Consider the following 24,844-nt stretch of genomic DNA (forward strand, 5'->3'; position numbering starts at 1 on the left):
TCTTAACCGGAAAACATTGGCACACCAGTACTCTCTCTGCCTACATAAAGGCCACGCACCGGCGACCGGTCCAACCGACCTGGCGGGCGGTTGGTGCGAGCTGCGGGCGCGCCCACGAGCTCGATGAACGCGTGCGTCGGTTCCTTTCACGTCCTTTTTTGAGTTTTGACCCATCGTCTCGCGGTCGATCCCTCCCGTCCGCTGCACGCACGCGGTCTCCCCTCCCCTCCCCTCCCCACCCGGAAGCTCGCGCCGTGCCTCCTGCGCTTCCACACGGCGACGAGCCAAACGTCCCCCGCCCCGGCTTGGACGCTTTGCTTGGTTTCGTCCGTCGTGTGACCTGCATGCTGTGTGGACGCCGTCTCCGTACCCTGGCTTGTTCCCGTCTCCATCCGTTGCAGTGAAAGGGAGGAGTGCGTACTCGCGAAGGCGACGGGAGGGTGCATGCGCGGCAGGTGGCGTGGCGAGCGAGCGAGCGCCCGGCTGCTCGGGGGGTGGAACCGGGTGCGTCCGTATACCATTACCACCCCCAAAAACAGGGCCTATATAGATGGTCACGGGGCCTCGACCCCCTCGTCGTCCGCAACCTCGACCTCACATCCCGTCCTCCCAAACACAGAGCCCCGCCCCGCCCGCGACCGCCGTAGCAGTGGTATCCATCAATGGCCGCCGACTCCGACAAGAAGCGGCCAGGCTCGGCCAACGGCGCCGACAGGAAGGCGTCGCCGACGAAGCCGCGGTCCTCCGCCACATCTGGTTCGGTTTCTACTCTCTCTCTCTCTCTCTCTCTCTCTCTCTCTCTTCGATCGCATCGCCTCCCTCCTTCCATCCTTCCAGGAACACAGCGTTCTCGTGATTCGCAACCTGTCCGTGCTCTGCTACTGCTCGCGGTGCGTTTCGCGTGCTCTGTTTTACACTTCTTTTTGTCTCCTTTGCCATGCCATTTCGATCTCAAAATTGATGCGATGCCACACATCTGCCACAAGATGTGACTGCGCCGTATTTTGTCCATGGTCGTCGACAGGCTGCTACGGGCAACGGGGCCGCCCGCGAGGTCCGCGTTTGTCGGCATGCATGCCGAGCGGGGTACTGAATGCTGTGAGCCACCAGTGCTTTCGGCGTTAACCATCTGTCCTTCTCGTTCATCCGGATGGTTTACTACCGCTTCATCTTCTATTTATATTTATAAACCAATATTTAAATATTTAACCTTAAATTTAAAATTAACTTTAGGGTTTTTTCACCTAAGTTTATTTTCTAGCCTTAATTACTAGATCATTAAAATTTCACTTTTGCTATTAATCAAACATTTGATTTTATTTATTCTTCTGTCAAACAATGATAGAGGCTGGGGCTGGCGGAGCACGTGTATGTGTTTTTTTGACTTGCGTACACGATCAAAAAGATTATCGTCCAATAACATTGATCTGATTTAATTGATGAAACTAAAATTTTTAAATATTTAATCACTACATGACCTTTAATATTTTATTTTTAAATTATTTTTTATTTACAAAGATGCGGTGAAAAACCCACCCACTCACCCCGTATGTATCCATTCACGTTTCTTCCGTGCCATCCAATAGTTGGAGTTGCGTGTAGCTAATGTGATTTTGTGGGTGGTTTCGTGAACAAGGTTAAAATAGAAAAGCCATTCCAACAAAAAGGTACTGCAGAGAAAGAAAAAGACCGGACCCTGTGGGCCGGGCGGCTCATAAAAATTGCCACTTTGCTTACAAAAATATCAACAACAGTTTTCGAACAGTGATGATCAACAGGCCCTATGGCATTCACAGCGTATCCAACTGTGAGACCGAACAATAAATTCCCGCTTTATCTTTCTTCTCTCCGTCTCTCTCTATCCACTTCTCCAGTTCCTCGATTCCCGGAGAAGAAAGAGTGGTTATATGTCATATATATTATATTGAATGTTTGATTGAATATTAGAAGTCTATTATAATAATTAATTAAAAAACTAATTATATAAAGTATCAGGAAACCATGGGACGGATTTTTTAACCCTAATTAATTCGCCATTTATACATGTGAGTTACTGTAGCAGTTATAACTAATAATGGACTAATTAGGCTCAAAATATTTGTCTTGCAAATTCCTTCCAAATTGTGTAATTTGCTTTTTTAAAACTATATTTAATGCTCTATACATGTGTCCGAAAATTCAATGTAACGGGTGAACGCGGAAATTTTTTAGAACTAAACAAGGCATAAGCATTGAAAATTTAAGATATGTGCTAGTGTTGTGGTTAATTTGTTTTTTTTTTTTGAAGGAATTGTTTTGTGGACATTATTGAACTACCTCAAACGTGGTGGTGCAGGACACCTCAAACCTATCGCTTTAAAACAAGATATGCTCAACTTGAGACCAACAGAAACCACACTTAGGTCGTGTAATTCTTGTGGTAAAAGCAGTCGGACCTACATAGGGAAATGGCAACAAAATTGTCGCGTTAACGTGATATATGCTGCAATTGTCGCTCGTGAACACTGAAACTATGTTCTAGTCTAGCGATTGTTAGATAATCGTTGGAATGTTGCACTTGATAATTCAAATTAACTAATTTATCCTTTAGTAGCATGTTTAGTGCCATTGTTACACAATTTTTCATCCCCATTTTTTTCGTTTGTGCTTATGCTTATAAGCTAAAATTTAAACTTTTAACCTTAAATTGAAGTTGATTTTTAGGGTTTTTTCACCAAAATCTATTTTCCAATCTTAGCTTTTAGATCACCAAGAATACATGTATAAATATTTTATTCATAAATTATTTTTTTTGTGTGTAAATATGTCCTTTGGCTTTTTGAAAAAAGGCAAACCATCACCCTCTTTATGTTTATTTGTGCAATATAAATTAGACATGTTACTACTTGGTGTACAATTAATTGTGTCAGAAACCTATCATTTTCTATGTTTTGAGTTAACTGCAAGCTATAATGGTTCAAATGAAAAATAGGAGGGATATATTTAATTTTATAGTTGCATGTATTTAAACTCCAAAAAAAGCATAATATTATTAAAATTTAATTGTTGGACACATCCGACAAGGACAGCTAGTCGGTTTTTCACAGCACTCACACCTCCAACCAACTAAGCTAGACTGAATTTCATCAAGCAGTGAAACTATTCTTAATTAATTCCTACGATAATTGGAGTGCTTTCTAGTTCGATTCATGATTTTTCAATGCATCTCGTGTCATGTTGTAATATCTAGATAGATAAGAGACATAGAGTTGACCATTGATAAGCATATATATCTAATGCCGACATGCGACAGTTGAACCTCGCAAAGTCAACACATTAATGTTATATAGCGCTTTTAGTATTACACGTACACCCAATTGGATGATACTCGCTTTGTTTTAAAATATAATCATTTTTTATTTAAATCTTATAAGTATTTATATCATTATTCCCAACAGTAAGTACTTGTTCCATCAATCACTCATTATTAAAAAAAGAAATTTCAATTTTACGTCTACCCTCATTCCCATATTATTTTTTAACCTTAATTCTTTCTAAACAAATTAAAATAATTATATATTAGGACAAATATAGTATAACAGTACTTCGCAGCAAGGTTCATAAGAACCAGTGGTAACCGCCCAATTAACGACTTACGACTGGTAATGGTTCTGACACCGGTACCTGATGCCACGATAAATCGACCGAAATAGTTTAAACCCAAATATAAATTTCTTTTTTAAAAATACAAATTTGGAATGACTAAGCATTTGAAAAGAGTTTGGAATTAATGATCAATTCGACTCAGAGAGTGTGTTCCTTGCTGACAGGTCTGATGTCCACGGTGTTCCCAATCCCGTTCGTGCTGCTGCTGGCGGTGCTGTACTATCAGCTCCAGCCTCCGGCTCCGACGACGTGTGGAACTCCGGGAGGCCCTCCGGTCACCGGGCCAAGGGTCCAGCTGAAGGACGGGAGGCACCTGGCGTACCACGAGTACGGCGTCCCCAGGGACCAGGCCAGGCACAAGATCATCTTCGTCCATGGCTTCGACTCCTGCAGATACGACGTTGTCCAAGTGTCCCCCGTAAGTCTCGATCGATTATTTACACTGCACACACGAATGTGATCTGAAAATGTCGCGCCGAGACTGATCGGAAGCTGCTGGACGACATGCAGGAGCTGGTAGAAGAGCTGGGCATCTACATGCTCTCGTTCGATCGGCCCGGGTACGGAGAGAGCGACCCGCACCCGAGCAGGACGGAGGACACCATCGCGTTCGACATTGAGGAGCTCGCCGACAGCCTGCAGCTCGGCCCCAAGTTCTACCTCATCGGCTACTCCATGGGCGGGGAGATCATGTGGAGCTGCCTGAAAAACATCCCTCACAGGTACTTACTGTACACGTTTAATCGATCATCTCTGAACATTGTAAGGTACAGAAAAAAACTGAGCGAGTCTCGCTGGTGTGGCTGCAGGCTCGCCGGGGTGTCCATCCTCGGGCCGGTGGGCAACTTCTGGTGGTCGGGGTTCCCGTCGAACGTGTCGACGGCGGCGTGGTACGTGCAGCTCCCGCAGGACCAGTGGGCGGTCCGCGTCGCGCACCACGCCCCCTGGCTCGCCTACTGGTGGAACACCCAGAAGATGTTCCCGGCCTCCAGCGTCATCTCCTTCAACCCGGCCGTCCTCTCCCGGGAAGACATGGCCGCCGTCCCCAAGTTCGGCTACCGCACCTACGCCGTAAGCAACCAAGACTAATCACATGTGTATACGACGATGGTTTTATGATTTTGTCCATGTGCGATGTGTTGAATTGCGTTGCTGCTGCGTGTGCGTGTGGGATGGGTTTGCAGCCGCAGGTGAGGCAGCAGGGGCAGCACGAGAGCCTGCACAGGGACATGATGGTGGGGTTCGGCAGGTGGGGGTGGAGCCCGCTGGAGATGGAGAACCCGTTCCCCGGCGGCGAGGCGGCGGTGCACCTGTGGCACGGGGCCGAGGACCTCATCGTGCCCGTCCAGCTGTCGCGGTACATCGCGCAGAGGCTGCCGTGGGTGCGGTACCACGAGCTGCCCACGGCCGGCCACCTCTTCCCCATCGCCGACGGGATGCCGGACGTCATCGTCAGGTCGATGCTGCTCGGCGACGAGTGAGACCGACCAAGATGCATCTATCTGTTTTTGGGTTTTGGGTACTGTCACGTACGGCTGCACGCAGTTGCATTTATAGTCCTATCTTATATGTAGAGAAATGATAAATAAGATTTTGCCTATTCGTTCTGTTTACGGATTTCTTTGTGCCAGAACAGTGATTATGGAGAGCGTGCATCCCATATGTTGGGCCGTAAGGATGTGGGCTGACCGGCTAGTTATAGTTACGAGTGACAACGGCCAAGGCATTTGGGTTCTTTCACAACCCTATTTTTGCTAAAAGTTTTTAGCTAAAAACTCATTAAAATGTTACCTTCAATTATTTTTAAACCCAACAGTTAAATTTTATAAGCAAAAAATTTGGTATATTACCATCCTGAACTTCGACTAGTTTAGTCGGTGCGAGGGCATCATAACATTGATCATAAAACTAGGGCCGAGTAGAGAGTGCTGAACATGTATAGCAAGCTATGCAAGTGCATTGATATCCATGTCATTGATGGCTATAACCGATTGATCAAACAGAGCTCATCATTTGACTAACAGCTTCCTGAACAGTGCACATCATCAAACATGTTTGATTGGAAAACCCTAATTCATAAATGTTGTGTGGATGTCCAAATCTGATTCGAATCAAGGTTAGGGTTAGCTCCTAGGGTTAGGGGTTGCGGGGCAGGCCAGGGATTCTGAAATGGCCGAAAAGGCGGGCAAACCGATTGTGAGCTGTGGATATAGATAGGTGATGAGATGGCTTAACTGCAACTGGAGCCACAAAACAGTAGAGGATGATGGGCGGGATCCACAGCACGAAGTAGTGCAGGGGATGGCATCATGACCAGTTAGATTAGGGTAGTTATGGGGGAAAAAATTTGGTGGAGCCCGGGTGGAGGCCAGCCCCTCTGCACCCCTACCCGGATGGATGCCACATATCTGCCCCCTACGATCTGATTAATTGTAGCTAATTGTTGCTAATTATTGTTGGCTCGACTTCAGCTCGGCTTCGGCGCTGCGTCGGCTCAGCTCCAGATCTACTCCCTCATCGCGGTCACCGTAGTCGCCTCTCTCCCCGCCGTTGGTCCACTGTCCCCGACATCCCTCCGCACCTCCGTCCAGAGCCCCTCGCCACCCGAGCCCGCCTGACTGCCAAGCTCCAGCGCGCGTGCCGCAATGTCCCTCCGCACCTCCCTATAGAGCCCCTCACCGCTCCGAGCCTGTCCAACTACCAAGCACCACTGTGTGTGCATGAGATCAATTGGACAACGCCGACACCATTTTTTCTGTCGAACCTCTGAGGCACCGAGTTGCCGAGCAGCGAGTAAGGTTGCCGCCGGGACAAGTAGCCGCTGCTACTGCTGGGACAAGCAAAATGTTAATTTTATCTATATATTTATTGTACAGCACTAGAATGTTACTAAAATTTCTGAATTGCAACCTTGCAGGCCACAAATAGCAGCACAGAATATCAGAGAGGCAACAATTGGGTACATTGATCTGTCTAATTATGAAGGGTCAAATGAGTTTGATATAGAGGGGACACAATTTTACTAGAACACAAGAATCAAATTCTGTTGAAAATTTTAATGGAACATAAGAATGAAAATGAGTTTGATCAAGTACAATCAGCAGAAATTAGCTACAATTAATCAGATCGTAGGGGGCAGACACGTGCCATCCATCCGGATGGGGGTGCAGAGGGGCTAGCCTGCACCCGGGCTCCACCAAAATGTTTTTCCGGTTTTGGTGGCGTTGATCAATGAAGGTATGGAAGGTGGTGGGGGTGAAGAGAAGGGGGCACAAACTCGTAAAAGGATGATGGAACCAACACCAAAGTCCCAATCAAATAGGATGATGACAAGCCAATGAATGAAGAAGACAAGAAGAGAACAAAAGAGAAGGAAGTGGAGATTCACCCTGCGCTGAGCTATGCCCGAGGCTGATACGATGCTTGCAGCGGGCTGCACATGGCCCTTTATCCTTTTGTAGTCCATCGTGTCTAGGCCCATTTTAACATGTGCGTGTTAGAACCTTTATGATTGACACTCTAAAGTGATTTGGTATAAACATTTTGCACAAAACACCATCTTAGGGGGAAAAAGCATTGAGGTGTTATTTGGAAAAAAGGAATAAAAAAATACATATATACGGTATGATGTAAAGAAAAAAACTAAGTATCCAGAATACATGAAAGATAAATTTTGGGTTGTTTAGATCACAGAATTTTTTTTTGAGACAGATAGACACATATGCAATGATAAGCAAAGGACATTTTCCTTTGAACTAAAGTGATGTTTTATTTCGTTTGAAAATGGAGGAATTCATACCTTTCAAAGAAACCAAACAACCTCGTTCCTTAGTTCCAAACAAACTCAGAAAAAAAATCCAAAGGATTGAAAATCTAAGAAAAGTTCCTTCAAAAAAACCCACTATCAACATGGTCTTTTCGATTATGCTTTTGCTTATAAGATAAAATTTAAAATTTTAATCTTAAATTTAAAATTGATTTTGGAGTTTTTTTATTATAATTTATTTTTCCGACTTTACTTTTAGATCGCTAAGAACATGTATGTAAAAGCTATATTCACAAATTTTTTTTAAAATATATATGTTGTTTGCCAATCACTTTTGAAGTTTGAGTGACCCTCGATTGTTCCAAACAGGGTGAACGGATAAACTTAGTATATTTTGAGAGCATTTTTCTCACGGTACACGAGATATCACTGTTTTTTATGTAAAATTTGGTATCTCTTGGTATCTTAGATACTAGAAGGTACCAAATTTTACATAGAGGACTTTTTACCATCCTTAAAAAGTACCTCGAGGTACCAAGAATTTTAGTTTAAATTTTTGAGATTTGCTCCGGTCCAATAAAAAATACCTTGAATTACTGGCATCTCGAGGTACCAAATGATTTTCCACCATTGAATCTAGCTGAGTCTAGCTGAGTAGGATATGCACTGTTAGATCCAACGATTAGAAACGATTTGGCACCACGAGACACCGGTATCTTGAAATACCTTTTGTTACTTTTTGTCGGACAAGCAAAACTCTAAATTTTTGGTGCCTCAAGATACAATATATCACTAAAAAGGGTGGAATCTTGAGGTACTTTTTCAAGGACGGTAAAAAACTCTACATAGAAAATATTTTTTTATCATCCTTGAAAAATAAGTACCAAGAATTTTAGTATAAATTTTTGATACATCAAAGATATAATATATCTTAAGGTATCACACGTTTTACATTAAAATAAAAGGTACGATATTTTAAGGTAATTTTTTAAGGATAGTAAAAAAACTCGTATTGAAAACAGTGTTACCTACTTAATCACGGTAATGATGCTCATATTTTGAAGTTTGAGTGATCCTCGATTGCTCCATTTATCTGTACTTCCGTACACATGTATACCAACCTTACACCTCAAATCATTACCGGCATAATCACCGTTCCCAACCACCACCAACAAATGATACAACACTGTATTAACCAAATCAAAAGAAATACCCCATTGATTATCAGTAACGAGGAGTAATCTAATCATGCAGCAGCTAGCTAATCCTCCAGCTCCGCCTTCTTGGGCGGCCCGAACCTCTTCTCCAGCCGCCGGAGCTCCGCCGGAGTGAGCCCGAACGCCCTCTCGAGGACGGCCTCCCTGATGCCGGACCCGAACACCGTCGCCGGGATGCGCACGATGCCGGGGTTCTCGCTGTTGAAGGTGCCGTACACCGTGGCCGGCGCGTCGCCGACGTTGAGCTGGAAGTGAACCATGGCGCGCGGGAACACCATCACCTCCCCTTGCTCGAGCACCTTGGCGAACAGGCGGCCGCCGGAGTCGACGAACCCGGCGTACACGCGGCCGGCGAGGACGAGCGCCGTCTCGGTGGCGCGCGGGTGGTAGTGCGGCGGGTTGACGCCGCCGGCCGCGGAGAGGTCGGCGCGGGCGAAGGACATCCCCAGGGTGTGCAGGCCCGGGAACTGCGCCGGGGTGACGGACACGCCGGCGAAGCCCGTCTCCGGCGAGAAGTTCCCCGCGGCGCGCACGCCCGAGAAGGCGAAGTCGCCGGCCGTCAGGTTGGTGGGGTTCCTGCACGGGTAGGACGGGAGCAGGCCGAGCTCCACCGGCCGGCCACGCCCGGCGTCCGGCACGCAGAAGTCCTGCACCGCGTCGGGATCGCCCCTGGCCGCCGGCGCCGGCAGCAGCGCGGCGAGCAACAACAGGAGAAGACAACGGCGATGCGCCATCGTTTCTTGGCGCCTCTCCTTGCTAACCCGGCCGTTCGTTCTCCGGTGAGCCTTCCTCACCTTGTCACGACTGATCAAAACTATATGTGACTCGTTCGTCGGTGGACAGCAGCTGTTCTGCAGTGCACGTACATATGTAGTTCGAGCACTAAAACAGACACCAGCTCATGTCTTGTAGGTGAGCTGATCATTTCCTCTAATCATCAGTAGGTTATTGTAGTGTTTTTCTGTAATGCACGAGCAGTTGTAAAGTGTCGGCCGCTTTCCCGGAAGTGCAGAGATGGTTAGAGAAGCTTTTTTGTTTTTCTTTTCAGAGGAGTATAATTGAATGGATGTACAGAGAAAGCAGAGGAGAGGGCTCTGAAGTGAAGAACAGCAGCTTCTGTGGAATTTTAAGCAGGTGCTGCCCAAGTGGCCAGTGAAGAGGAGGACCACATGGCAACTGCATTATTGATCGGAAGAGCCATTCAGGTCTTCATCAAGCGTGCTCATTGTAGATAAGGCTTCCAGATAAACACAGGTGCCACTGGCAGTGAGGACTGCGGCGGTTGCCGGACAGCAGCATATACGAAAAAATATGAAATCTGCAAAATATGAGTATGAATCATCTGGGAAGATACAGATACTCCATAATGATGCTTTCGTGGCGTAGCAGGCTGTTCCAACCGGCCGGAGCGCGCGCCGCCGCCGGGTAGAGGAGATATCCGATCCCTTGCCACTGACGCGACCCAATCGCACTCCTGCATCATTGCATCCTTGGCCAGCACGGGGAAAGATCATGCGCCGGGGACGGGGAGGAGTATCAGTGCGCACAAACAGCGGAGTAGCTCGATCGATTTGCTCCCTGGGATGTTCGAGCAAACTGTCTGGCGTTCGCCGACTGGCACGACGAAATTCTTGTTCCGCCCGCCCCCTCTCCCTCCAAACAATCTAAAACTACTTGTTTTTGTTAGTATATTTTTCAAACTGCTGTGGTACATTTTCCTTAAACAAAACTTTCTTACATAGAAGTTGCTTTTAGATAAATCATATCATAAGGTTTTAATAATTAACTCTTAATTTATCATATACGTCCTCCATTCCAAAATATTATAAAATATTATTGCTTTAAATTTATACACTATTATTTTGGGACAAGGAGAGTACTAATTAAAACGGATCTTTTAACTTGCTATACTCCTTATGGACCACATCATAAAAGACACAAACCGTTTTTACAAACAGGCCTGATTGATTTTCATATGCGGTTGCACCAACTGCATGGGCCAAATTATCTGCGAAAATACAAATCTTTGCATGCAGCCAGAGCACCCGCATGTGAAAATTCGATTTTTACATGCGGGCGCTTTAAGCCAACCGCATGCAAAGAGAAAAATCGCGAAAAAAATAAAATTCCAAAAATAAAAAACGAAAAAAATAGCGCCGCCGCCCGCCCGAGCTCGTCGCAGCAGCCACCGCTTCCGCTCCCTGCGTAGCCGTCGCCGTCGCCGTCACTGTCGCCGGCTGCCCGAGAAAACCGTTGCCACCGCCCGAAACCGCCGCTGCCACCACTGCCCCCAGATCTGCCGCCACGCATCGAGCTCCACCTCGGCCGCATATCATATGTCTGGCGTGTCCAGGTGCAGCAGCACCTCGGCCGCGCATAGTTCCAGGAACTCACCGAGCCCGGCACCGGCGACCTTGCTGGCCTCCATTTCCGAGCAAAAAGGCCGTGCCTTTGATTGGATTCTTGCGGAATCAATCCTGCATGGTTCAATCAAATAAATCGAGTTCTTGCAACAAAAGCCTCCTAAGAACCACTTCGAGCTGTAGCTTTTGGATGGTGTGGTACAAGCACGAGCTTGATCCGGAGCTGCAGAAGGCGAGAGGAGGGGAATGTGGGGCACCTGTGGACGGTTCTACCGGTCGCCGGATCCACCGCCGCCATCCGTCGCCGTGGCCTTGCTCGCTGTCGGCGACAAGAGAGGGGAGGGAAGGAGAGGACACGAGAGGAGAGAGGGAGGGAGAGAGGAGATAAAAGAAAGAAATAAATAGGTGGTTAAAACTTTTTGAAACGGTGAGGAGGGAAAGAGAGACGAGGACTAAAAAAAACTACGGGTATTTTTACATGCGGACCATCTAACCGTCCTTATGCGAAAATAGATTTTTGCATGTGGCTATTTAAGAGGACCGCATGCGAAAATAATTATTAAAAATATTAATTTGATATTAAATGAACTTCGTGTCAAATTTTAAGATGCTAAATGAACTCACGTGAAAAGTTATCAAAAGCAAAGTTGTAGAACTCATTGAGATCTACCATTTTTCTTTTGGTCATTTCACCATCTGAGTTTGATTGGAATATATAAAATTTGAATTTTAAAATATAAGAAATTCAAATAAATTTTCAAGTAGTAAATGATTTGAAATGAAAAAATTTCAAAAGCAAAGTTATATAACTTGTCAAGATCTACAACTTTTATATGGGTCATTTTTCTATATGACATTGTTTGAATAGTTTGAATATCAATTTCAAATTATGACAACTTCAAAAGACATTTTCAAATACTAAATGATTTTAACTAAAAAATTCATCAATAACAAAGTTGTATAACTCAACAATATCTATAACTTTAATTTAGTCATTGCTTCATCAGATAAAGTGATTTGCAAGATTGTTTACAAAATGTATCTCTCTTATATAGTTATATAAAAACTATATAAGAGATGTACATTTTGTGACGATCTTGTAAATTACTTTATCGAATGAAGAAATGATCAAATAGAAGTTATAGATCGTGATGAGTTATACAACTTTGCTATTTGTTATTGATGACTTTTTTAGATTAAATCATTTACTACTTCAAAATATTATTTGAAGTTTTGAAATTCAAATTTTTAAATGATAAAACAAAGTCATAAGAAAAAATAGTCAATATTATACCAGCAAGAACACAATAGCATGATAAAGCATAATTTTAGAAAAATTTAGGAAAAAATCATCTAATTTAGAGTTCATATGAGTGAGATAAACTAGTTTCAAATTTTTCAAATTTTATTTTTGCATACAGCTTTTTAAGTGGCCCGTATGGAAAAATCGATTTTTCCATATGGACGCTTAAGTGAGCCGCATGGAAAAATGAACTCATTTTTCCATGCGGCCCTCTTAAGAGGCCCGTATGGGAAAATCGATTTTTTCATACGGACCACCTAAGCGGCCGTATGAGAAAATGATCCTTGATTTTTGCAGACGCCATTAGTTATGATTCGTATGGAAAAATGATGGGACCTTGTACAGAAAAATTACTTTTGAAGTAGTGACTCATACGTTCAAATCACGTTCCTCGTCTTACGTACGCCTAATCAACTAATCGAACATGGCTAAAGTCTACATAGCGTTGTTCGCGGCGGCGTCGAAAATAACGATAGGGGACGGCAATACCATCTGCTTCTGGGACTCCGCCTGGCTAATGAGACGTAGACCAAAGGACGTGATGCCATTGGTCTATGCGGCATCAAGTAAAAGGAAGAAAACTCTACGAGAATGCATTACAAACAACGCTTGGATCGCTGACCTCAAGCTAAATAACAGTACCAACCTCACGGTAGAGCTGATTAACCAGCCGGTCGATCTGTGGGGTGCGACCCAAGAGATCCCACTTCAGCAAGGGGTACCGGACCAGATCACTTGGAAGCTTTCGGACCATGGCGAATACTCCGCCTCGTCGGCCTATAAAGCTCAATGCTTGGGATCTACATATTCCAAACTCAACAACCTCATTTGGAAAGCCTGGCCCCTCCAAAGTGTAAATTCTATGCTTGGTTGGTGACTCAAAATAGAGTGTAGACCTCGGATCGGCTCGCGGCTAGAGGTTGGCCAAACAACGGAGTATGCCGCCTGCCCCCTTTGTCGCACGACGGACGAGTCAGCGAAACACCTCCTTGCCCACTGCAGATACACCAAAAGAATCTGGACGATGACAGCTACGTGGGTGGCATACCAACAACTGGACCCAGGACGGTGGAACCCCACCGAGAGTATTCAGGAATAGTGGGAGATGTTATCCAATGCCAGGGGAGTACCAAAGAAAGGATTGCAAACCCTTATCCTTCTAATCGCCTGAGAAATCTGGAAAGAGAGGAACCGGCGTGTCTTCGACAGGGAGGAGACCTCGGCAACTAGCCTCATGGCAAAAATTAAAGATGAGGCCAGAATTTGGTCCATGGCGGACGCCAAGAGGCTTAGAGACTTAACTGCTCCTAACATGTAGAGCCCAACGTGCCTGTTTATCTGTCCCCCCTCCCCTTTCTCTTTTGTTTACTTTCGCCCCTAGGGCTTGTACTCTTCTCCACCTTTATTAATGAAATAGCACAACCTCGTGCTGATTCCTTTCAAAAAAAAAAGTCTGCCATGGGTCGAACAGTATGTACAGAAATGGGTGCCTGCGTGATTTGTTGGTTTTTTTTAAAAAATACAAATTATACACGGGTACTTAGGCCCCGTTTGGCAGTAAGCTAACATATCTAGTTTTTCTCGTTTTCCGCGTGCATGTTTTCCAAACTTCTAAACATAATATCTTTTTGCGAAAATTTTCTATAGAAAAATTATTTTAAAAAAATCATATTAGTCTATATTATATTTTTTATAATTAATAATTAGTTAATTATGTACTAATCTATTACTATATTTTTTACTCGGCGTAAATTAACTTATCACCTCCCATGTCGCGGCGTTAGCCTGGAACTTCAAGTTGGACCAAGCTTGAAGGAGGTGGACCTTCTCCCAGATGGCTCGATTGGTCCAAAACGAGCCCATCTTAATTTGGCTGGCATCATCGCCATTTTTTCTTTCCTCCAGGAGTAGGGGCAAGTAGGATTGAAAATACTGATAGCACCTTCTGCCGTTTTCGCTCTTTTGACCGATTTAGCCGGTAATTAAAAAAATAAAAACAGTTAAATTTTTCAAAAATGATAATGTATTTTTTCCGACTATTTTGTCATAGCTCTATGTTGGATCACCGAAAACCAAAAAAAAACCCAACATGCCCAAGTCGCTAAGGCATAGGCACACAACCCATCATCCTATCTAACTCACTATCCCTAAATAACCCTTTCTCCCCTATTCTCTATACTTAACATGTTATTATTGATATAATATGAGTATAAAGTGATATTATCGTGCACTTATTCTTACACTGAATATGTAATGTGATATATGATTTTTTTCTATATGCATTTCTGCCTATCGACTGATATCGATATATTTTCTTTCCATTGGTTCCGTTTTCATAATTCCGACAATGTCAATATCATTTCCTTTTATGCCTTTACCGTCACGTTTCCGTTTCTGAAAAAAAATATGGAAATAAAATAGAAGATATAGTTTTTTCGACCGTTTTTATCCTTAGGCCTTGTTTAGTTCCCAAAAAATTTTTCTAAAAACATTATATCGAATCTTTGGACATTTAAATGAAGCATTAAACATAGATGAACCAAAAAATTAATTGCACAGTTATGGAAGAAATTATGAGACGAATTTTTTGAGACTAATTAGTCCATGATTAGTAATAAGTGCTACAGTAACAAATATGTGGTAATGATGGCATAATTAGGCTCAAAAGATTTGTCTCGTAGTTTTCAGGTGAGCTGTGAAATTCGTTTTTTCATTCGTGTCCGAAAACCCCTTTCAACATTCGATCAAACGTCTGATGTGACACCCCCTTAGGAGCAAGTGCCAAAACCGTGGAGTCAACACCGAAAGTCGTGCCACAAGTCTCATTCTGTCAACATGTTTTTTCCAATCCCGCTACAACTTTGCTCAACTTAAACTGGAAAGCAGTTTTTTAGCACACGGGTGTATATACACCCATTGCTTACATGTCATCTAAATAGTCATCAAAAAATATGAAAAAATTTGACAAGATAATTTAATATGAGTTATATCACTCCACCAACATGCAAGCTTAAATTCATCTTTTAGAAGTTGTAGGAAAATAACAAAAACAATTATGAATATGTGTATAATTAGTTTCAGTTTTATTTGTTTTTTGCTAGAATTTGTAGAAGTTGAATTTAAACTTGTATGTTTGTGGAGTGATATAACTCGTATTAATCTATCTTATCAATTTTTTTTATATTTTTTTATGATTATTTAGTCAAAATGCAAACATACGGATGTACCTATTCACATGTACTAAAAACGTTTCCCCTTAAACTGGTGTGCATATATGAAAAAACTGTTCCACCAAGAAAAATAATCACGATGCCAAAATAAAAAGAAAAAAACTCTCTCAAACTATTTCAGTTGATCATTTAACCACCTAAACCATTTATTTGGCTCATTTCACCCACTAAGGCCGCGCTCGGCTAAAGGTTGAACATGGGTTAGTTATCCGGTGCGAAACGTAGTAATAAATTAGTTCATGATTAATTAATTATTAATTATTAAAAAAAATATAAAATAGAACTTTTTTAAACAACTTTTCTATAGAAAATTTTCAAAAAAGTATACTATTTAACGGTTTGGAAAGCATATGCACGAAAAACAAGAAAGTCTAGATATCTAACCAGGTGGCCAAACGCGGCCTAAACTATTTAACTTACTCCGTAATAATATACTACATCTGGCTTCAACCACTTGTCACTTTGACCACGGTTGTTTTAGTGTTGACCATCAATAACTTCTAAATGTAAGTTTACCATTAATGGAAGCTATATATTTAATATATTTATATGAATGTCCAGTTCACATTACTAATATGGCTAACTTCTAAGTACATATTATTTCTTTGATGAGTGGTCAAAGTTATAAAATGAATACTAACTAGTGATAACTATTTGAAACCAGAGAGAATCTCCTTTTTGCTTTATATAGGTTGTATTTTAGGTTGCAATTTTGTAGAGCCATAGACGCATGACACAAGTTCAAAACTATTTTCAAATTTTGACATTAGTTAGCTTGAATTTTGAAATCTCTAGGCTTAAATCCAATTAGGTGTTTCCATAAAATGTCAACGGTGATGAAGAAAATATTAAGAAATATTGAGAAGTGAGTTGTATATATATCAGTATCCTGTCAAATTTTAGTGCAAAATATATGACTTATATAGGGAGATTGAAAAGGAGAAATACTAGTAAAGATTAAAGTGGATTGTTTTTAATAATTTGGGGGTGTTAATGAGCTAAAGATTACTTTAGGAGGTTAAGTGTTTCGTGAATAATTCGATGGAGCAACTAGACCTTTTTATAGGAGAAAATGAACCTCCAGATCCCAAACATCACTGTCTCAAGTATAAAAGTCCATTCTAAAATTCTCGTTACAATGCATGGGTAGTAATAATATAAAGAATTGTGAGAGCTAGAGTTATTCTACACTTTGACTTTATTTTCGTAAGAATTCGACCGAACTTTTATGTCACATGATCGATTTCTCCGACAACGGTTTGGGCCTACATTTCTTGACCTCATGGCCCATGATAACGTGCCACGAGGGATCAGGATTCTGCAGTTGAAGACGGCATGCCTTTGTCACTGACAGGTGGGTCCATTGGACTTTCATACTATTGAGTTTTTTTTCTAACATGGTTCTATTGCAGCTTACATCAGTAATCAGTATACTGCCACTGTCTATCCATTCCTATCAAAGAACAGAAGGTTGAGAGTGACTAGTTTATAAATGGCAGATTGTCTGATGCAAATAATTGGTTTTTTTTTCTGGTCGACGCATGTTGCTAGTTGCATTACTTTCGAAATCTCTTGAGACACCATACTTTATTTCTATTTAAATTTAATACTTTTGTTTGAACGTGGATGTAACTTTCATGTTCCTGTTGATTCGTTGGAGGGCCCAAAGCGAACAAATCGCTGAGAGCGTGCCGTCCATTTCCAAGATCTTTAATGAACAGAAAACTGAACTCGAACTGCAGATTTCTTGGCCCACAAATTACAAGTTTGCCCCGAGTAACCCAACAATCTGTGATGATCCAGTACATATCGTCCTTTATTTAATTTCTTGTTGGGACGTAGTTCTTGCGTTGTTATATGATGTTTCCATTTTATATATTACTCCGTAACATACTTCATCTTGACTTCATGTCTGAAAAAAATGTGGCTATATTGTTTCAGATATTCAGATGTGATAAGCATTTGTTACACCGTTTCCTCATCTAACCCTATATGCTGAAATAGTCTAGCTATTGATTTTCTCTGGCTGTCTAGTGAACGTTCACTCTGTACAGAAAAGGTGAACATGACCATTTTTATAGTAATTAAAGTGTGAAATTGTGACAGCGATTTTTATCGTCCTCGTCCTTTCGCTTTGTCTATGCTTATAAGTCAAATTTTAAATTTTTAATCTTAAATTTAGAGCTGATTTTTGGGTATTTTACCGAACTTTATTTTTTACTCTTGACTTTTAGATTGCTAACGATACATATATAAAATTCTTATTCATAAATTATTTTTCACTCGTTTGATTTTTCCTCTAGGAATGCCCTACTTGAATGCCGCAGCAGTGGATTCAGACGACAAAACTGCTTTTTATTTATTTTTGGCTTAGTGTGGCAAGTTCTCCGGCTTGTCTTCAAAATCTTTCACGGGTACATATACGATTTTGCTTTGTTTGAACGTGGATGTAACTTTCAAGTTTCTGCTGTTCTCTAGTGGAGAGAATGCAAGCAAACACGACAAAAATGCCTCGTCCATTTCCAAGATCATAATACAGAATTGATTAGTTTGAGCTGGATAGCTAGTCTATATGTGACATGTGAGAAGCTTCCTAGCTTTCTCCTGAAAAAACAGTACTATTTATTTGAATTTACTATATATTTTTTCATATGGCATGCTGCTATAGTGGAAAAGGAAATGACAGGAGTATAGGGTAAGCTATATTGTACTCAGTCCCATATTATATGAGATTCTCACTATTCACGTGTAATTTTTAACCATTCGTCTTATTCAAAAATTTAGTGCAAGTATAAAAATTTATAAGTAATACTTAAACTAGTTTTAATAATAAACAAAAAAATAATATTTCTAAATTTTTGAGTAAGACGAGTGCTCAAACATTACAAACAGAACCAACAGAAAGTAAAAATCCTATATAATATGGGACGGAGGGAGTAATCATCGAAAGGTGCAGTTGACATGCATCATGTGGTTTATAATTACAAGTTTTCTCCAAATACATACTGGAATTAAAAGAAATACTGGTTGTCTTATGGAGCCACAGGTTGTTACAGGTCCTCATCCTTGCACTGGAAATGAAAGATTCCTGCTTTTATATGCTGGAAAGCTTTGCAAGCTTTTGCAAGATAGGCATCTGCGATTTCACATGCTTTTCTTTGTTTGTGAGCTCTTAAAGCAGATATCATGTCTGTAAGAGTATCCCTAATAGCTCATCCATTCTATTCTTCATCCTATAAATAGATAGAGGATGAAGAGTAAAAGTTAAGCTCCAGTAGAACATCTCTATCTCATCATCTATTTTTAGATGTTATCTATATTAGAAGAGAGAAACTCTATATTTAGATGTTCTCTCTAATACTCCAAATAGATATATAGGATGTCATATATAGATGATCTGCAGGAGTACAAAGGGATATGAAGGATGAAAGTATTTTAGATGATCATCCAAACAAAAATATGGATGACTAAATTTAGATGAGCTGTTGAAAATGTTCTAATTCTGTATATGAGTTGATCGTCCGCGTGTACAAAATGTACTTGTATTGGACTGTTCAGGCATTCTGACTCTGAGAAGTGAGAAACATATATCCACCTCATGGTTTGGTATTCTTGGAAAAAGTCAAACGAAAAGTAATGTATAAATAAAACTTTTATACACGTGTTCTTAGTTATGTAAAAGTAAAAACTAAAAAATAAGCTACGATGAAAAACCCTAAAATCATGGATAAAATTTATGTTAAAAATTTAAATTTTGGTTTATAAATATAAGAAAAACTAAAAGATAAGTCATATCCCAATGTACGAGGTACCCCAATCACCACATAAATCGAGAGAGAAAAAAGTAGCACGCCGAGAAGCACCAAACTTAATTTTTACGGTGATGGTAATTTAGTACCTCTGTTTCATGTCGTAAGTTTCTAGCCTTGTCTAAATTTATTAATAGATGAATGTATATAATTTATATATATGTCTAGATTTATTAGCACTTATATAAATCTAGACAATGTTAAAAATACTCGTGAAACGGAGGGAGCGGCCGTTAGTCATCGTAAAAATGGACGGACACCCATCAAATTAGTGGGGTCACTATCGGAAGAAAAGATAAACATGCGCATCAGGAATAGTTCCTTCTGATTCTTAGGGGAATGCCTCTCTAGTTACGTTGCAACTGGACGCGAGGCAGTTGCTCTAAATGACCTGAGTTAGCAACCACTCGGTCCACTCCCATGGTCCATGGACAATTTAATCAGGTGAGGATGGATTTGCTGAGGATCATGGGAAAGCACAATTTAAAAATGGTGAGAAGATCTTTGTCATTTGGGTTTTATATATCCATAGACTATAAGTTATATTCCTAGGGCTGCGTTCAGCAAGTCCCCATAAGTTATCTTATCCTCCTCGTTGTCCGCGCGTACGCTTCCCTAACTGCTAAACAGTGTATTTTTTAAAAAAAATTTTATATAGAAAAGTTGTTTTAAAAAATATATTAATATATTTTATATTTTTTAATAATTAATAATTATTTAATCATGTACTAATCTATTACTAGGTTTTTCACGTCGGATAACTGACCCACCTCCTCCTACCCAACCCAGCCTAGATAGATTTAGGGCATATAATGGCCTCGGTTCCAATTGTACGTGCAGTACATGATTGGAGGAAGCCCGTTACCATAATAGGATTAATCAGATTTCTCCGATGGATTTTTCCTATTTTTTTCATTTAAATTCAACATAAATATTTTTTAGAAAAAACAAAAAACAATACATTGTAGAGTACAGTGACATGCCTCAATTCACCCAAATTCATGTTTAGACTCGACCTATATACATTTGTTATTTTCTTGATCCCTGAGTTGAGTTTGGACCATAAATTTTGTAAGGTGATATATTCATACTATGTAAAATATTGTAGATTATTTTCTGGATTTTTTTCATGTATTCTGTTTGGGAAGCGAGACATCATGGACGAATCAAAAGCACGGGTGAAGACACATTAAAGCATATAGGGCTTGGCCTCCCCAATGATTAGAAAATTTTCATTGATATTTGTTGTAGACTTAGCAAATTTTGAAAATAAATGGCACTAGTGCCCCTCCAACAAATAGTGTTTATTGTTCTACCACTGTAATTTAGAAGTCTTTGCTACCAGCTAAGCTACTCCAACTTTGATAGATTATGATTGGAATTTATCCATAAGAATCGGATTTGGCAAATATTGGGCAGGAACAGTAGCACAGCATATCAAATGGTAGAATTGTATTGCCTCCATCTCAAAAAGAAAGCATTTTTTGGGGTTTAACAAGGATTAATGTTAATAAGGAAATATTATTGTACCTCTTAATAAATAAAAAATGAATAGGAGTGGAAGGGTATGTGCGAATAAAATATGAATAATTTTGAATAAAAATAATTGATGAGACAAATAGTTGCCTAAATAGTACTAGAAATTCTTATATTTTGGTACACTACAACACATTAGCCTATACAGATGGCTAAAACGGGCCAATGTAAACGGTTGGCCGGTCGAACTACCTAACGTTTTTCGTCTGGGATAATAAATTGCCTGTGAAGAGTAATTTCACACAGACGGCTACCTTTGATATTGACTCTTCACGTGCAACCCTCATAAGACACCTGCCTATGATAATAACTCTTCGCAGGTGTCCCTAAGACATTGATCGCTTGTGATAATCTTCTTTGACAAAAAATAATTACTTACTTTATTTTAATGTTTTGTCTAATATGTATGAACATATTCATACACATATCATAGAAATGAATTCCAATGTATAATTGAACTTAGAAATATACATGTCCAAACAAAGAGACATATATGACCATATTCGTTGGCAAATTGTTTTTGTTGTGTTCGGTAAAATTTATTATTTTTTTCTTGATCCCACCATGCCAACGCCTTGTATTTGTACTCTACCAGCCCATCTTCGTCGTTGAAAAATACACCAAGATAGTTGTAGCAATCCTAGTGGAGGAAGCAGCATATGTCAGCACGAAGATTTAAATCTTGGAAATGTTTGCATTTTGAAACGAAATGAGTATAGCATAACATAATATTACGCTTGATTTCTTTAGTTCTTGCAATTGCTCCCAGTGGCTCCAGCATCGTCATTGTCGTATGACTATTTGTTGAAAGTTAAGAATTTCGTATCGACATGAAACTTCGAAATGTTAAACAAAAGTATTTGTGTGCAAAAGCCTAAGACCATGTTTGGCTCAGTACTTTGATTTGATGCACCTCTCTTCGTCTATTTCCTGGCTTATTATCCGCAAGCAAAACTAGAATTTTAAAACATAAAAGTTCATTTTGAATTATTCTCATGGTAGATTTTTTTTGTCTTAAATTTTAAAACACTAATAAACGACTTACCTATAATCAATTTACAATTCTTTCTATTTATTTTCTATCACAAGAGCAGAAAGAGCCAACACTAATTTTCTCTACTTCATCAATCAGCTAATTGATCAACTAAGAGCAACGACGATAGAGGGCGCGTTCCCAAGGGACCACCGAGGAAAACTTTTTCCTTTTTTTTTTCATACGCTTCTATTGAATGGTATGTTTTTAAAAAATATATATATATATGGTATTAAAAAATCAGATTAATCTATTTTTTTATGGTTGTAAAAGCTAATACTCAATTATTTACGTGCTAATGACTTCTTTCGTTTACATGCGTTTATTAGACGTGGTGGCACCATCAGGTGCGAAGAAGAGTTAATTGTTAGTTTCAAAAGAATTATACAATAATTGACCACATCTCATACCTATATAGTTTCTTAAACACGTTTTGCAACTAGATATAATAAAGTTGTAGTCTGTTTTTTTCTTCTGTCTTACTTATGTTTTTCTGGGAATAAGTATAAACATTATGGGAGTGCTTGACGGGACAAGAGCCAATTGCGCCCAACCCGGAGAAACCAAGCGCGAAGTCCCCCCACCTCTCAAAAGGTCGCGTCGCGTCGCGCCGCGGCGAGATTCTGGGAGCGAAAGGCTGAGCGCAATCGCGGGGGGAGGAGAGTCCAAGTGGCCCCTCCAAAAAATCCCAGACCCCGCCGCGACGCGACCGCATCAACCCACTGGCCCTCGCGCGGCCACCCAGGCGCGCCGCGCACTCCCACCCTCGCCTCGCCTCACGATCGACGCGCGCGGCCCCCGCCACGCCACGCGAGACACCCACACGGGCCGCGCCACGTAGCCCCGGCGAAACGCAGCCACACAACCCCTCGCCCCGGCCACGCTCTTCCCCCGCGCACCATAGGCGTGCGCCCCCTCCACCACCCTCCCGCCACTTAACGCGCGCCCTCCTCCACCCTCTCCTTGCACTCCTCCCCCCGCGCGCGCGTCTCCTCTCCTCTCCTCTCCACTCCCTCTGCCGCGGGATCTTTTGGCAAGACTTGATAGCTAGCTCTCGCGCGCTTGCTTGTTGGGCTTGCGGTATCTATACCACGCGGCGGCCGGGTTCACCGCTACACAGAGGGAGGGAGAGGGAGACGGAGCTAGCGGCCGTACTAGTGCGTGTCCATGTGCAAGAGGAGCTGCATGGCGCCGTCGGAGTCGTGCGCGGCGCGGCCGGCGGACGAGAGGCCCGCGGTCTGCAGCTGCGGTACGGCGGCGGCGGTGGCGACGGTGTCGTCGGATCACCACCAGCAGCATATTGTTGCGGCGCCGGAGATGGCGGAGAAGAAGAAGAGCAGGGGGGCGCCGGACGAGGTGGAGGGTGCTGGGGATCAGCATCAGCACCAGGCGCCGTCGCCGGTGGCGCGGCGGCCGGCGTCGGCGGCGGGGGCTGGGGAGGAGAGCGCGCGGGAGCGGCTGAAGCGGCACCGGACGGAGATGGCCGGGCGGGTGCGGATCCCGGAGATGTGGGGGCAGGAGAGGCTGCTCAAGGACTGGGTCGACTGCGCCGTCTTCGACCGCCCGCTCGCCGCCACGCGCGGGCTGCTCACCGCCCGCGACGCGCTCGTCGCCGAGTGCGCCCCCCCGCGCCGCTCCACCGCCCGCCCGCTCCGTGTGCAGAACGGCTGCTCCTGATCGCCGGCCTCGTCGATCGATCGATCGAGTGCACTTCGCTAAGTTTTTGCCTCTCCGATCGAATCGATCCATCCCCCGGCCGGCCTGCTTCTTGATCGATCCAGTGATTATTTGCTTTCTTCTTCCTATGCATGCGAAACCTATTCGATCGATCGGGGTATTAGTTATGGATGATTTGATCGATCGACGTCAAGTACTCTCTACTTAATTAATCTGTATACTACTACTTTTGACTACTGGTGGATGTAATTACTTAGTTAAATGATCTCAATTTGAGGCAAGTTTCATTCTTGTTCGAATCAACACACTCCGTTCGCTATAACAGCTAGCTGTTGATTATTTCATCATCAGTTTCTTTCTCCTTCTGTGGGGAATAAGCTAGCCACTCAGTCGACGATCAATTAATTACCAGAAAATATTCATGAGCAAGCAAGCTTTGTGATCTCCACATCGGATATATAGCTCTGTCTAGAACTTCCAAACTACACTGACAATTTCTTTTTTCAGAAGTTCTCAATGAATTCCTTGCTCTAAACAACACCTATTTTGTGCTTAACTAAAGATCAAAATCCGAGTATCGCATGTAATATGCAGTAGCTTAATTAATTCAGAATTCTCATCACATAGATCTGGTAACAGTTGGCACAGAGGTATCTGTACAATTGTGCTATAGGATAGGATCGCAGATTTAGATTTGATCGATCGGTTACTATGAGCAACGAGCAAATGATTCTGCATCAACATCTGACCGACGTGGCCTCCTTCCCTTCTTTCATTAGTCGCCTTTCCATTCGTGGAACAGATTCTTTCCTACCTCCTTCGCTTTATATATGATGTACACCTATGGAGTATGTGTTAGAATAAATCAAATGGAGTAGTTAATTAGCCTGTGTAATTATGAGAACGTATAATTAACGGATGTAGCAGTAGATCAAAAACTAGATTAAAAGGAAAGAAGAGTAATAAAAATATATTTTGTAGTATTAATAAAGAAACTATATCTGACTCACGCACCCTTATAAAATAAGTTAATATTACTGACGTGGATGTGGGAAAAGTCAATACTATATCTTTGAACATGCCCTAAATAAAGTAACACATTAATTTATTATGTTCATTTGAATATGACTACATATGGAAATTCCGAAATTCAAAGTAAATTTATTGTATTGATGAAAGTTCATTTGAATAAGTAGATGTTTGGAGTTTTTTTATCGCGGTTTATTTTGAAGCAGATTAGGCCATACACATGTTTGTTTGTTTCC

The 24,844-nt window shown here is 41.8% G+C and overlaps 3 protein-coding genes across 3 annotated transcripts; 2 read left to right on the forward strand and 1 right to left on the reverse strand.

Moving 5' to 3' along the window:
* Nucleotides 1–561: 561 nt before the first annotated feature.
* On the forward strand, nt 562–5,262 carry LOC102707561 (probable lysophospholipase BODYGUARD 1). Its single transcript, XM_006648627.3, has 5 exons — nt 562–756; nt 3,810–4,063; nt 4,156–4,367; nt 4,455–4,716; nt 4,830–5,262. Exons 1-5 carry the CDS (start codon nt 663–665, stop codon nt 5,124–5,126), a joined length of 1,119 nt encoding a protein of 372 aa, XP_006648690.2. The 5' UTR covers nt 562–662; the 3' UTR covers nt 5,127–5,262.
* Nucleotides 5,263–8,465: 3,203 nt separating this feature from the next.
* Nucleotides 8,466–9,732, reverse strand: LOC102706912 (germin-like protein 2-4). Its single transcript, XM_006647277.3, has one exon. It carries the CDS (start codon nt 9,360–9,362, stop codon nt 8,673–8,675), a length of 690 nt encoding a protein of 229 aa, XP_006647340.1. The 5' UTR covers nt 9,363–9,732; the 3' UTR covers nt 8,466–8,672.
* A 13,105-nt stretch (nt 9,733–22,837) lies between these two features.
* Nucleotides 22,838–24,061, forward strand: LOC121053574. Its single transcript, XM_040521113.1, has one exon. It carries the CDS (start codon nt 23,070–23,072, stop codon nt 23,577–23,579), a length of 510 nt encoding a protein of 169 aa, XP_040377047.1. The 5' UTR covers nt 22,838–23,069; the 3' UTR covers nt 23,580–24,061.
* Nucleotides 24,062–24,844: the final 783 nt, after the last annotated feature.

Source organism: Oryza brachyantha, chromosome 2, assembly GCF_000231095.2.
Source record: "Oryza brachyantha chromosome 2, ObraRS2, whole genome shotgun sequence".
Lineage (NCBI taxonomy): Eukaryota > Viridiplantae > Streptophyta > Magnoliopsida > Poales > Poaceae > Oryza > Oryza brachyantha.

What these genes read in the sequence shown, in the direction of transcription:
- LOC121053574 (XM_040521113.1), top strand. Translation starts at nt 23,070, where the DNA reads ATGTGCAAGAGGAGCTGCATGGCGCCGTCGGAGTCGTGCGCGGCGCGG.
- LOC102707561 (XM_006648627.3), top strand. Translation starts at nt 663, where the DNA reads ATGGCCGCCGACTCCGACAAGAAGCGGCCAGGCTCGGCCAACGGCGCC. An exon ending in CTGAAAAACATCCCTCACAG is followed by an intron (nt 4,368 to 4,454) that starts GTACTTACTGTA and finishes GTGTGGCTGCAG; the next exon opens with GCTCGCCGGGGTGTCCATCC. An exon ending in TCGGCTACCGCACCTACGCC is followed by an intron (nt 4,717 to 4,829) that starts GTAAGCAACCAA and finishes ATGGGTTTGCAG; the next exon opens with CCGCAGGTGAGGCAGCAGGG.
- LOC102706912 (XM_006647277.3), bottom strand. Translation starts at nt 9,362, where the DNA reads ATGGCGCATCGCCGTTGTCTTCTCCTGTTGTTGCTCGCCGCGCTGCTG.